General features: G+C 43.1%; 1 protein-coding gene across 1 annotated transcript; it reads left to right on the forward strand.

Annotated features, from left to right (window-relative positions):
- Window positions 1-286: 286 nt before the first annotated feature.
- Window positions 287-12713, forward strand: gss (glutathione synthetase). Its single transcript, XM_063207719.1, has 13 exons — window positions 287-500; window positions 733-1013; window positions 1730-1875; window positions 2461-2536; window positions 3028-3167; window positions 3666-3782; window positions 3982-4062; window positions 6684-6761; window positions 6874-6943; window positions 7751-7945; window positions 9585-9666; window positions 10178-10367; window positions 11199-12713. Exons 2-13 carry the CDS (start codon window positions 879-881, stop codon window positions 11320-11322), a joined length of 1434 nt encoding a protein of 477 aa, XP_063063789.1. The 5' UTR covers window positions 287-500; window positions 733-878; the 3' UTR covers window positions 11323-12713.
- The last annotated feature ends 276 nt before the right edge of the window (window positions 12714-12989 follow it).

Raw genomic sequence — 12989 nt, forward strand, 5'->3', positions numbered from 1 at the left:
ATACTTTATTTAGAATACAGATATGCAATTGTCTCAGAACATACTATGACTATTTAAGGCTAAGGCTATTTAAAACAAACAAACAAACAAACAAACAAACAAACAAACAATCAATTAGTGAATCAATCAAACAAACAAACAAAAACAAGGATGGGACACAATCCAAGCCAGAAAAAAACTCAACATACCTTATTAAATATGGCATGTCCCTTTAAATGACCGTCATGATTTTCTTATTTCCGGGTTTTGGTTTCTTGCCATTCATTGGCTGCCACCGTGCTCTACACATAGCAAACCCAAACCCAAACCCAAACCTTATGCCATTCAAAATGCTGTTTGACTGAAAGTCAAAAACTGACACTGCAATTCTTTACTAAAGACGCACCAGTAAGTTCAAGGAGGCGTGAAGAATTGGTTTTGATTTGTGATTTTATGACAACATTTCGACATCCAATTGGATAGTCGAGCACCTTGCACGAGGAGCATAGTGGAGCACTTCGGTAAGAAATGAGATTGAACACTTGTCATTCTGTATCCTTTCATTCTATAAACTTAAATGCTACCGTAACAGTTGCAACATGTAACGCAACATGTAACGGCCATTGTGAATGCTTGTTACTTTGTAAAATAGAACGCCTTAGCAGACATCCGCAGTAAAATATACAAGCATAATCTGTCAGTCGACTCTTGTTATTAGTGCTATGTCATCATGAAGTTGTCTTTCGCCTCCAGACCTTCGACACAACACTAGCCTACAGCGAACGTCCACAAGACTTTCCAGTTGTGGCACAACCTGCCAGCACTAGCACTGACATTCTTGGGGGCTCAGTCGCAAGGGGAGAGAGAGAAAACACCTCAGTTCAGCCCTGCACAGGATCATGGCTTCAACAGGGATTCCAGAGGACGTGCTCAGAAATGAGAAACTTATCAAGAAACTCGTGGAGATAGCAAAGGATGCTGCCCTTATGAATGGCATTCTGATGCGGACCAAAGAAACGCCCAATGACTCGGAGGTTGGTTTGACAGTGGTTGTTGATGCTTTCTGGTTTCAGCCATGACAAAAGTTTGACCTCAGTATTACTTATTCAGCAGTTTGCACAGTAGGCTACTGGTGCACTTATAAATATTTTGTAATTGACAAAAGATGTTGTAAAAAAGTCAGTTGCAAGGAAGCAATGTCATCAGTTCAAGCACTGACATATCTTTACTAGCAAACTGTAGTTTGACCAATAACCTCATTGCAGTGAAATGCATTGACATTTTGGCTTGAAGATTGTAGGAGAATGAGTGGAATGAACTGTGATCTACTCATACAAGCGTGAATGCACAAAGACTCGTGTGGAATTTTACGCCACTGTTTTGTCCCTGGGTTTAGGACCATTAATTCCGTTTGGATAGTCAGCAGCAACTACTCTGTCCTTAGTGGGCCCAAAAACCTGCATGAGTGTGTGATTGTGTATCTTTACTGATTACATATTGACAAGTTTGATCCACACTTACAGCTGTGTGGAGCAAGGCACCTACCGTAGCACCATATTGCTCCAGGGACTGAAACCAATCCCCTGTGAATAAGTCGCTTTGAATGAAAGTGATAGTTGAGGACCTTATAATGCAAAGTCTCTCTCTCTCTCTCTCTCTCTCTCTCTCTCTCTCTCTCTCTCTCTCTCTCTCTCTCTCTCTCTCTCTCTCTCTCTCTCTCTCTCCCTCTCTCTCTCTCCTGTTGCTGCAGGTGGTAGGCTTTGCTCCGTTCGCGCTGTTCCCCTCCCCGGTGCCCAGAGCTCTGTTCCAGCAGGCGTTGGCTGTGCAGGTGCATTTCAACCTGCTGGTGGACAAGATCAGTCAGAGCCCAGACTTCCTGGAGGAGGCCCTGGCTAGGTACAGCAGTATGATTTAAAGTTGAATAAAGTAGAAGTAGTAGTACTCTCACAAATGTAATTAAATCACTAGTGGTATGGCATTACATGGTTTCAACTTTGTAATATCATACTACTAGTGTTGTAATTACATCTGTAAGAGCACTTCTAGTTTTACTTTATACAACTCTCGTTGTCATTTAGGTGTAATTTAGAAGGAGGCCGTTTTTATTTTATCCACTACAATGTGATTACTTTATAATAATATTTTTCTTATTTCTTTTCTTCCGTTCCTCTCAAGCACATTGAATGACAGTTGTGTATGATGATAATGTTTTATAAAACACTATAGCTATTGCTATTGGTATACAAGGTAACTCTGGTAATGATGGTAGTGGGACACCCATGGCCTAATGGTTAGGGAGTTAGTTAAGTGTAATATAAGTTTGGGCTATATGGTTTTATACATCTGTGTAGAGACATCTGTGTGTATAGTTTGTGAAAGTTTGACTGATCATTTCAGAACTGACCTGTCTGTTGTAAAATTAGCGTATGGAAAGTTGCATCCAATGATTTATAACGTTGGTTTAATTTCCCCAATTTAAAGTACAATCAAGGTGGATGAATTCACGGCAAAGCTGTTCAGCATACACAGACAGGTTCTTCAGGAGGGCTGTGCACAGGTAAAGTACATGTAGAGATTTTTCAATCTTCCTCCATTTCTCAGAATCTAACTGATTTATTGGTTGAATTCCATGTGTGCTCCAGGCTTGACCCTATTCTGCATAAAGGGGTGAAAATGGAACACAGAATTGAAGGCTTTTTGGGACTCTCCCTTGTTAATCTCACATCTGCATTGGAGTGACTTCAGTGTCTGCGTCAATGACGTTTTTTGTGCTCAGGCGTCAGTTGGTACAACCACAGCTAATGCCAATTAGTAATTGGTAATTAATGTACTGCAATGAATATGCTTCTTAGACAATCCACTAAAACAAAATAGATAATCTAATCAATAGTGGGATTAGCTGCAACTGCATCACCCTGGTGCTACCACTAAAATGTCATTGACCCGTCTTTGTATATTAGCTGGCGGGCCACTCTTCTAAATGTTGTTCTGATGAACCTTCTCCTCTAGTCTGAACTAAGTTTTCTCTCTTTCTTTTCCCTCCACAAGTCAATCACCCTGGGGCTCAACCGCTCAGACTACATGCTGGATCAAGCGGAGGATGGTGGCACTTCTCTGAAGCAAATCGAGATCAACACCATCGCTGCCAGCTTTGGTGGCCTCTCTTCACGCACACCAGATGTCCATCGGTAAGCTCGCTATAGTATTGTTTTGATAGATCAGTCAATTGGTGCCACAGACTCGCCTGGCCTTGAGGAGTTGAAATACTAGCCTTTTGGTGCAGGTGGGATGTCCACCATTTCACCATTTGCTGAAAAGAAAGTACATTATAGCTACTTTGCGATGACATTACCCTGAGTCTTAAAGGTGCAGTTTGTAGAATTGCAGAGTTGTGTAAAGAAGAAGTAGAAGTACTCTTACAGATGTAATAATACTATTGGAATGATATTACATGGTTTCAACTGTGTAATACCACACTACTAGTATTATAATTACACCTGTAAGAGTGCTTCTTCTTGTACTTAATACAACTCTGCAGAATTGTGGTAACAATTTGGTACATTTTGGTAACAACAATATATAGTAGAGGCTGTGCGTGAAACGCTTCACTGACTGAATGGCTCACCGACTGAACCACGTCTTTGAATGTGGATGTGGTAAATAATGTGTGTCTACTACTTCTACAGGCACATCCTGCAGGTTGCTGAGCGGATAGAAGAGCAGAAGAAACTCCTTGACAACAACCCTGCAGCTGGTCTGGCCAGGGGCATAGCCAAGGCCTGGGAACTTTACGGCTCAGAAAAGTGAGCTTGGTTAGCAGTTATTTATACAATATGTTGTTGCTGTTGGAGCAATATAATTTTGTTATTTTTGTCTAAAAATAGGATTTCCTGATGACGATGAAATATTGAACAGATGGATCCATGATTGATTTTGGAAAGCAAATCTGCTGAGCTGTAGACGATATGGCAATATGAAGAGCTGACTGGACTCTCTTTGCAGGGCGGTTGTCATGTTTCTGGTGGAGGACACCCAGAGGAACATATTTGACCATCGCTACGTGGAGAACGAGCTGTGGAAGAGGTGAGGGTATCAGTGAGAGTCCATTCCTTCATAGTACTGCATGAGCACTAGGGTTTAATCCCGGGACCCGGGATTCCCGGGAAATCTGATCAAAACAATTTCCCGTTTCCCGGGAAAGCCATGACGGGAAACCGGGAAAAAAAATTAAGTGCGTGTCTATTTGTTGTCCCAGCAACATAAGCAACAGTGCCATCTAGCAGCGGTAACACTTCAGGCTCATTTAAGCAGCAGCAGTACAGGCCCATTTCAGCAATGTCTGAGGTGCGCGGTTGACGTATTATTTCATCCGCAACCGCTTCTCAGAATTTCTAATCCACCCGCCCTAATGTTTTTTCTCCAATTTCCAAAACCGAATCCGCCCGCCATCCGCCTATTAGGCCTAGTTTTTAGTAGGCCTATTTAAGATGCCTGAGGCACATAGTCGATCGTCTTTTTCAAGCAGTGCAGGTAATTTACATCTTGCCAGCCCATGTTTAAAAAAAATCTCTAACTTATAGCGATTCCCAACTTGTCTCCACCCATCGCACAACGTGAAAATTGAAACGTGTGGATGCTTTAATGCAGCCTAAATTTTAACAGTTTAAATACATCCAGTCCAAGCAGCACAATCGAAACTATTGGCTATCTAGCTTACAAGTTTGGATGGTATCCAATAAGACGAGTCAAGTGTCTTGCGAAGAGTGCAGAGAATTACGTCGCGTGTGTGTGTGAGCGAGAGAGGGTGTGAGGTGGAATGTGACGGAGGTCATCTTGCACCTGTTCACCCCCCTCGGGGATCGAACCTGCATCCTCGTCAACTACAACGGTTCGGCAATGGGAGACACAGTACGATACCGCTGGGCCAAGAGACTAGTCTCTCGGCCCAACGGCACGAGACTGTATGAGGCTATCGGAGGGAGGTTTACCAACGTTCCACGCCAACTCTGTGCTAGTTAGCCTCCGTTACACTCTCCCCCTTAAACCTCACTCCCATCCGGGTCACGGCACCACTGTGACGGAGGTCATCTTGCACCTGTTCACCCCCCTCGGGGATCGAACCTGCATCCTCGTCAACTACAACGGTTCGGCAATGGGAGACACAGTACGATACCGCTGGGCCAAGAGACTAGTCTCTCGGCCCAACGGCACGAGACTGTATGAGGCTATCGGAGGGAGGTTTACCAACGTTCCACGCCAACTCTGTGCTAGTTAGCCTCCGTTACACTCGCACAACGTGAAAGTTAACGTGTATGCTTTCATGCAGCCTAAATTGTACCAATTTTGCCTCCTCCCCAAGCAGCACAATCGAAACTATTGGCTATCTAGCTTGCAAGTTTGGCTGGTCTATCCAACAAGATGAGTCAAGTGACATATGTCTTGCGAAGAGTGCAAGCGTCGCTTTGTGTGTGAGCGAGAGAACTAGAGAGAGAACGAGAGAGAGGCGCTTCCCAAAATCGCTCTGCAGAAAGGGCAAGGCGATGTCTCCAAATATTAGACAAAATGCAGCTTATTTTAGTTAAGTAGACATCAGGAAAGTATTTTGTTTAGTTGCAAAGCCGAGCTGATTGGTTCATATTGCTCTGAAAGACACTGAAGTCTATGCCTATATTTTAATGGGTTTATTATGCGCGCAAGGTCACCTAACTGTAGTGACGCCCGGTGCTATTACCAGAGGAAAACGATAGCACTTGGGCAAACGGTAAAGTCAGTTTAGCCATGCATACCTGCCTATGATGAACCAGTTTTCTTGTTTGAAAAAACACTCTTCCTGGCGCTAAAGCAAACTGCCATTTCTGACTGACCCAGATGAAATCCCATGCACGGAACTCCACTATTCACCCCTTGCAGATGACATCGTATAGGCTATATTTCCCACCGCTTATCACAGTAGCCGACAGTGAAACATTGTTCTCATGAAGCTGGCGGTAGACGTGTATACTATCCACAGGTGGAGGACAATGTGCCATGATTTGTGCACAACCTCAAACACAATTCCTTAATGGAGAATAGCCAACCCACTGTTGCATCAAACTTATAGGTGAAAGTCGTGAGCTCCACCAACAATCCACCGTCATTGATAAGCGCTGCATGCTGCGCACAGGCTATCATCTTACACTTCTTTATTATTGTGTTGGTGGATAGGAGAGCTTAATCTTAATTCCTTTCTCCCAATAATACAAACAGTAACAACTTGATACAAAATGCCATTTTGGGAGGAACAGTTGAATTATAGCCTCTACATGACTAGATAAAAAAATTTGAAGAAAAAAAAAAAAAAAAACGGGATTTCCCGGGATTCCCGGGAAATGGGCCGTCAGATCCCGGGATTTGATTCATGCCATTTTCGGGAAAAATATTAAACCCTAATGAGCACTTCCCCAAAGGTGGGCAAGTTTCCTTGGACTGCTCCTTGATTACCGATTGGAATTTATGCACCCAAGTCTCTCATGCCTTAAGGCGCGATACCAACTTTCAAAAGTACACTTTTGACCGACAGTGAACAGTCACTGTCGTAGTAAATCATTTACAGCTAATGTAAATGTGAAACATGCAAAATTGTCATGCTTTTGGTAGATGGACTTTGTTTTCTGCACATCTAACTACACCTATCTCTTAACTCTGTCTGTCTGGTTACTTTGTAGAAATATTACTGTCATTCGACGGCAGTTTGAGGACGTCTGCCAGACTGGCTCTTTGGCTGAGAACAAGAGGCTGTTTGTGTAAGTCGTCATAAGGGGTGACATTATATCCAGAGAGCAATGTCAGCAGCACTATTAATAATGGGAATGTATGGTTGCTAATTCTTGATTTTCCTATATCTTCTCCTTTCAGGAATGGACAGGAAGTGGCTGTTGTGTACTTCCGCAATGGATACATGCCACAGAACTACAGTAATGAGCAGGTCTGGATAAACACTGACACCCTCATGCCTTTCTAACTTGTGTCTGAGCTTTGTCCCCAGAGGTCTACTTCAACACTTTCTTTCAATGCACACAGATTGCACAGCTATAATGTAATCATGTCCGAACATCAGGAAGGCCCATTTAAAGTGAATAGAAAAGCTTGCACCATAGTAGAGAGTCGTATAATGAACCCTTTTACGCCTAAAACACCTGCAGAAAACACCTGCTAAACGCCCAAGTCATTTTTGGGAAAAGGTACCGTCAGCCTATAAAAACCTAAATATCTCAGCCTCTGAAGCACATAAAAACCTGCCTGAGCGAGCCTGATGACGCACTGAGGCGAAACACGTTCGCTCTAATAAAACTAGCATAAAGTCAAGAAAGTGTGCGGTAGACTTCTTTCTTTTGATGAAATAAAGTGCATTTAAAAATTAAGATCTGGATTTTGTATTAGAAATGTTCATTCAGCTCTTACATACCAATTTTGTTTTTAATTTAAATATCTCAAATCTCATGAGCCTGAAAGTGGCCTCATGCAGCTCTTTGCGCTAGGGTCAATGTTGCGCTATGCAGCATCCAGCATAAATGGGTTAACAACACAGTTAACAACAAAACAGAATGATAAGGAAATAGTAGTAAGCTGAAACTGGCATTCTGTTATTGGTACTCCACATGCCAGGAGGGCTGATGCAGGTCATATGTGGGGTGGTTGTCGCTGTCTCTAAGGTTTAACCAGAGACGATCTAAATGCATAGAATTAAAGAATATTTGGTTTAACCATCCATTCTGTTCCCCCCATGCTGCAGTGCTGGGACGCCCGTCTTATGATGGAGAGGTCGCTGGCGGTGAAGTGCCCCGACATCCGCACCCACCTGGCGGGCACCAAGAAGGTGCAGCAGGAGCTGGCCAGGCCAGGGGTGCTGGAGCGCTTCCTCCCCAACCAGCCGGACGTGGTGGCCGAGATCCGGGCCACCTTCGCGGGACTCTACACCCTCGACATGGTCAGATTCAGTTACTTGCGTATCTGACTTGATGACAACGATACTTAAAGGGACACTCCACCCATTTGCATTAGGCTTTCCATTGCTAGACACCCAGTCATACTTTTGAATGGTCGTGCAACACTCTCTCAATTCCCCCTGAGACAGGAGAAATTCACCTCTCAACACTTCCTCCTACAATGATGTAAAAATCGTCATTTTGCATCATTGTAGGAGGAAGTGTAAGAGAAGGTGGATTTCTGTTGAGAGTACAAGCCTTTTTCCCACCCTTTCAACCCCACCCGGTTGGACCTAATGTGCTAACAGACCTGATCACAGATCAGTGTGCCAGTGCTTTTGAAATCACTGACATTAGGCGCGTACGAGTTTGTTGCGAGCGTCGATGTTGCGAAAGGCACGTGAGCGAGAACTTGTTGTCACGATGTGGGTGTTATTAAATACAGCGCATTTACAGTCGGCCACAAATATGAACGAGACTATGAGTTCGCACCGGTTTGCTCTACTAACACACCACGTGTGAGGAGTGGGGGGACAGGCAGTGAGGAGGAGCTGAAGTGGGGACCTGCGCAAACTTGTGTAGAGGTGTGAGACAAGACCCATATACACACGTGAGTGAGTTGTTGGCCAACCAGTTCATGGGCGCGTGACCTCGGAGGCAGTCCGCCGACGAGCGTTGAAGGGGATAAGCAACTGCAGAAGTTGCAAGATCTGACTGCAGTCGCATGCATCCCGATAGTTTGACACCATGTAACATGTCACCTCGTCAACGCAACATCGACGAAATTTCGAAGTTTGACAGGAAATCTAACCGTCATGCAGCATTTTCATCCAGGGTGCATTGCTGTCTACATGCGCATGTATGCGTTGACGTGAACTCGTACACGCCTATTGAGGCTCCAGTAAGTCACTGGCAGAGCTGCCTGGGTGTGGCCTGTGGAACTTGAGCATTGCAATGCATTATGGGGATTGTTGTCACAAATCCACAAGCACTAAAAAGTCATTTTCTGCCTTTTCTCGGCCAAGAAGGCACCAAAATGTATGCTACTATTCTATTACATATATGATCCACTTTATATACATAGTCATGTCTCCACCGGTGGAATGCCCCTTTAAGCACATCATTCTATCGGATCCTAACGTTCGATACTATTGATGCTTCAGCACGTCAATTCGGCTTTTTTATGTTGTGATGTTGACATTGGTATAGAATTCGATTTTTTGGGGTGTTGGAAAAAAACTGAAATGCTGGATTGTATTATTCGAAAATGGCTGGCAAACAATGAGTTAATTGATACATTTTAAGACGAATGACAGTCAACCTATGTGCTTGACAATGGGAAATAATGCAAGATAACCAATGTTTTGTATGTGTGTTCAGTGTTGTGACTATCCTATATCACTGCTCTGACTATTTGCTATAGGTTCGAGAAATAGCCTCCATATTTTTCCTAAGAAAGGATAATTTTGCAGCCAAGCAAATTACTTTAAAAACAATAACTTGCTGCATACATTATGATCTTAATTTTGATATAATTATTTTGCATTTCCATTCTGAGAACGTCAGTGGTTTTTAATGGTAAGCTATTTTAAGGATGCCCATGAGTGAAAGGTATGCTTCGCCCTTTTTGTAACTCAACAGGGAGTAGAAGGAGACAAGACCGTGGACATGGCTTTGGCTAAACCTGACCTGTACGTCCTGAAACCACAAAGGGAAGGAGGAGGTGAGTTATACAGCAGGCTCACATTTAATCCCTCAAGTTTGAAGCAGAAAATTATCCACACTAGTTTTTGACAGTTGAGTTGTTTGACTGTCTACTAACAAAGAACTTCAAGCCTACCAAAGAGCACAAAACAATCTAGCTACTTTTAAAGCTTAGGTCAAACGACATTGCCATTTCAGGCCTAAGGCCTTGGGCAAACATATGTGTCTGTCAAGCTATGATGATGGGCGTGTCTGACTGACGTGCTGTCATAGTAGATCACGCAGGGCATTAGTGGGATCTGTCAAATGTTGATCGTTTTTCAAGCAAAAGCTGAATTATAATTGCATGTGAACCCACTGCAAGGGCATCTTCAATTTTTGTTAATCCCTCATAGCCACTGCATTTCTTTTCCTATAGTCTTGATGACTATTATTCACTACTTGGATGTCCTGACTCTCTCTCTCTCTTTCTCTCTCTCTCTCTCTCTCTCTCTCTCTCTCTCTCTCTCTCTCTCTCTCTCCCTCTGAAGGGAACAACATATACGGCCAGGAGATCTGTCAGGTGCTGCAGGGAATGACTGACAGCTCTGAGCGGTCCGCCTACATCCTGATGGATAAGATTCGGCCCTGCCCAGTGCTGAACTACCTCCTCAGGCCAGGCGGAGCACTCCGGCTTACGACATGCCTCAGTGAGCTGGGCGTCTTTGGGGCTTATGTCAGGTGAGTAAAAGTCAAAATGTGGTAATGAATTCAATATAATATGAATTAATGAATGAATATAATACAGTATTTGGTGCTCTGGAGAGGTTGGTGCTAAGCTCCTTGACAAGTGAGCTAACACTTACTGTATTCTTTCCATGGTAATAATGTGTGAGAAAGTGAATAAATCAACAAATCAACAAATACACAGTAGTGATCTAATAATAGTAGATAGGTAAGAAATATAGACCAATAACAAGAGGAATCAGAGATGGCAAGCTGGCCCCCTGTACACTACTAGCTGCACGTGGTGTTGTGTGTTTGGTGCTAGGCCCAGGGGGGCAAGTAATAGCCATTACAATACAATACAATGCAATACAATATAATATAATGTATAGTTAAGAGAATGCTATTCTTCCCTACAAAGCAAAAAGGCAGTGACTGTGCATAGCTCTGAGTTGAGTAAAATGACTTTAAAACTAATCTGTTGTCCAACCTAAGTAGTTTTAGGTAGATTATTGAGATGTGTGGATGTTTTGTTACTCTATGTTGTCACATTCTTTCAATTTTAAGTAACCTTTAGTCATTGACTCATTTTCAAAAGCAGTTGAAGGAGAGGATTGTGCACATCCCAGGGAAAGGTGCAGGACGAAGGCCAACTTTAGTTTTCAGAGTGAGAAGTCCGCACTCTTAGAATCCTTTTTGTTGTGTTTCGACCTCAACAGTCTTCTTCAGATTCTCATTTTCTCATTGCTCTCATTTTCAAAAGCAGCAATGCAGTCACTGCCTTTTTGCTTTGTAAGGCAGTATTGCTTTCCTGTATTTAATCTATATCTGGTTTAATTTGTACAGACGGGGGAAAGAAATGGTGATGAACGAGTGCGTTGGTCACCTGCTGAGGACCAAGAGCTCTGAGCATGCGGACGGTGGAGTGGCTGCAGGAGTGGCGGTGCTGGACAACCCCCTGCTTATCTGATGGCCCCCTCTGCAGGTGGGAGGGGGGAAGTGCACATGTGTTGCAGCCCCAACTGAAGACGCAATCTTTCATTTTCACATGCTTGTTTTCAGGCCAGCCAGAAACGGTGCTGGTGTACAATAAATCGATATGGGATGCTTTATTAAGATGAGCTACCAATAGGCTTTTAACATAGCCCAAACCATAACCCTACTCCTACCCCTAACCTCTAGATACAGTAGCTAGGAGGGGTTACGAAATCAGTAAAGTCGGCCCTGCCGTGGCCAACCGGTAGGGCACTTGTCTGCCATGCGGCCGACCCAAGTTCGGTTCCCAGCCCGGGTCATTTGCCTACACCTCCCCGTCTCTCTCCCCATTCGCTTCCTGTCCACTTCTCATACTGTCCTGTCATCAATAAAGTCGAAAAAGACCAAAAAAAGAGAAATGATCATGCGGCTTGTGGCATCTACCTACAGACACTAAAGTAACACCATTCCCCAAACCTAGCCTCTTGAGGTGCTTGCTTGGTATAGTGTGTGTGGTAATGGCTTGGTAACTCAGGTCAACTGGGTAGCTCATATTGACAGAGCATCTGTTCTTACACTAGGAACTAGAGACTGGTGATGAACCTGCTGATGCCTACTTTGCTTGCTTAGGGAAAAAAAGTTTTTTTTATGTGATCTTGTCAGGCAGAAAGATAAAGCATGGTGGAGGAACTGGCACCGGCACCGCCACAGTTCTCTGTTGGCCTGAAAATGTTCAAAGTGGGGAACATCACGTGTTGCCAGTCTCACCAAATGACACAAGCTTTAACATTTTCCGACTGATGAACTTTTCAAATGGACTATTAAGCTATTGTATTTCATGTCTGAATCATGTCATGAATCATCAAAAACTGTGATACTTTATATCATCCGTGACTTGACATCGCTATTGTTGCAGTGACATTCTTACAGTAGGACAATGGTTAATTATTTTTTATATGTAAATAAATAGGCCTACACAAACAAGTGTAGTTATAGTTGCCATAAGTGCCCTTATATTTTCAGGTACTGTAGATGATTCAGAAGTGTTCCTGATCTCTGATCTTAGATTTTTGTGCTGTCAAAATTTAGTCATCAGTTTTCACAAGGAACAGCGTGACACTGCTTCTTCACGGTTCACGACTTTTTATTTTTCTTGGTGCTGACGTCTCGGCACTTAGGTCTTCATCAGAGTCAGTGCTGTCAAAATTAGCAGAGAATAGACACCTAATGCTGTAAAAAAAGACCAAGTCTCAAGTGTGAACCGACAAAAAAGGCAAACTTTTCCACTGTACTATTGACAATTGCAAAAATGTTAAAACTGATATTGCAGCCTGGAGACCAATATGTCTCTCGTGCTATCCATGTTTATTAAACAATTTTATTTTACGGTCCTGCCTACTTGTTCAGTTGCTTTACGAATGTGTATTCTTTGATTAGATATTTGTTGAAAGATATTTGGCTTGCGTAGTAACAGCAATATCATATCACGTAATGCTTATAGCCTACATGGATTATTGACACACTTCACTCAACACAAGTAGCCTATGGTTCCCAGTGTGTTGCAAATAGTCGTTACCAAGCATACACTATGTATGGCCTAATGTCCATACAGTATTTTTGAAAGCACATAACAATCATATTTATTAACCACTATGTTGATCT

Source organism: Engraulis encrasicolus, chromosome 10 (assembly GCF_034702125.1).
Source record: "Engraulis encrasicolus isolate BLACKSEA-1 chromosome 10, IST_EnEncr_1.0, whole genome shotgun sequence".
NCBI lineage: Eukaryota > Metazoa > Chordata > Actinopteri > Clupeiformes > Engraulidae > Engraulis > Engraulis encrasicolus.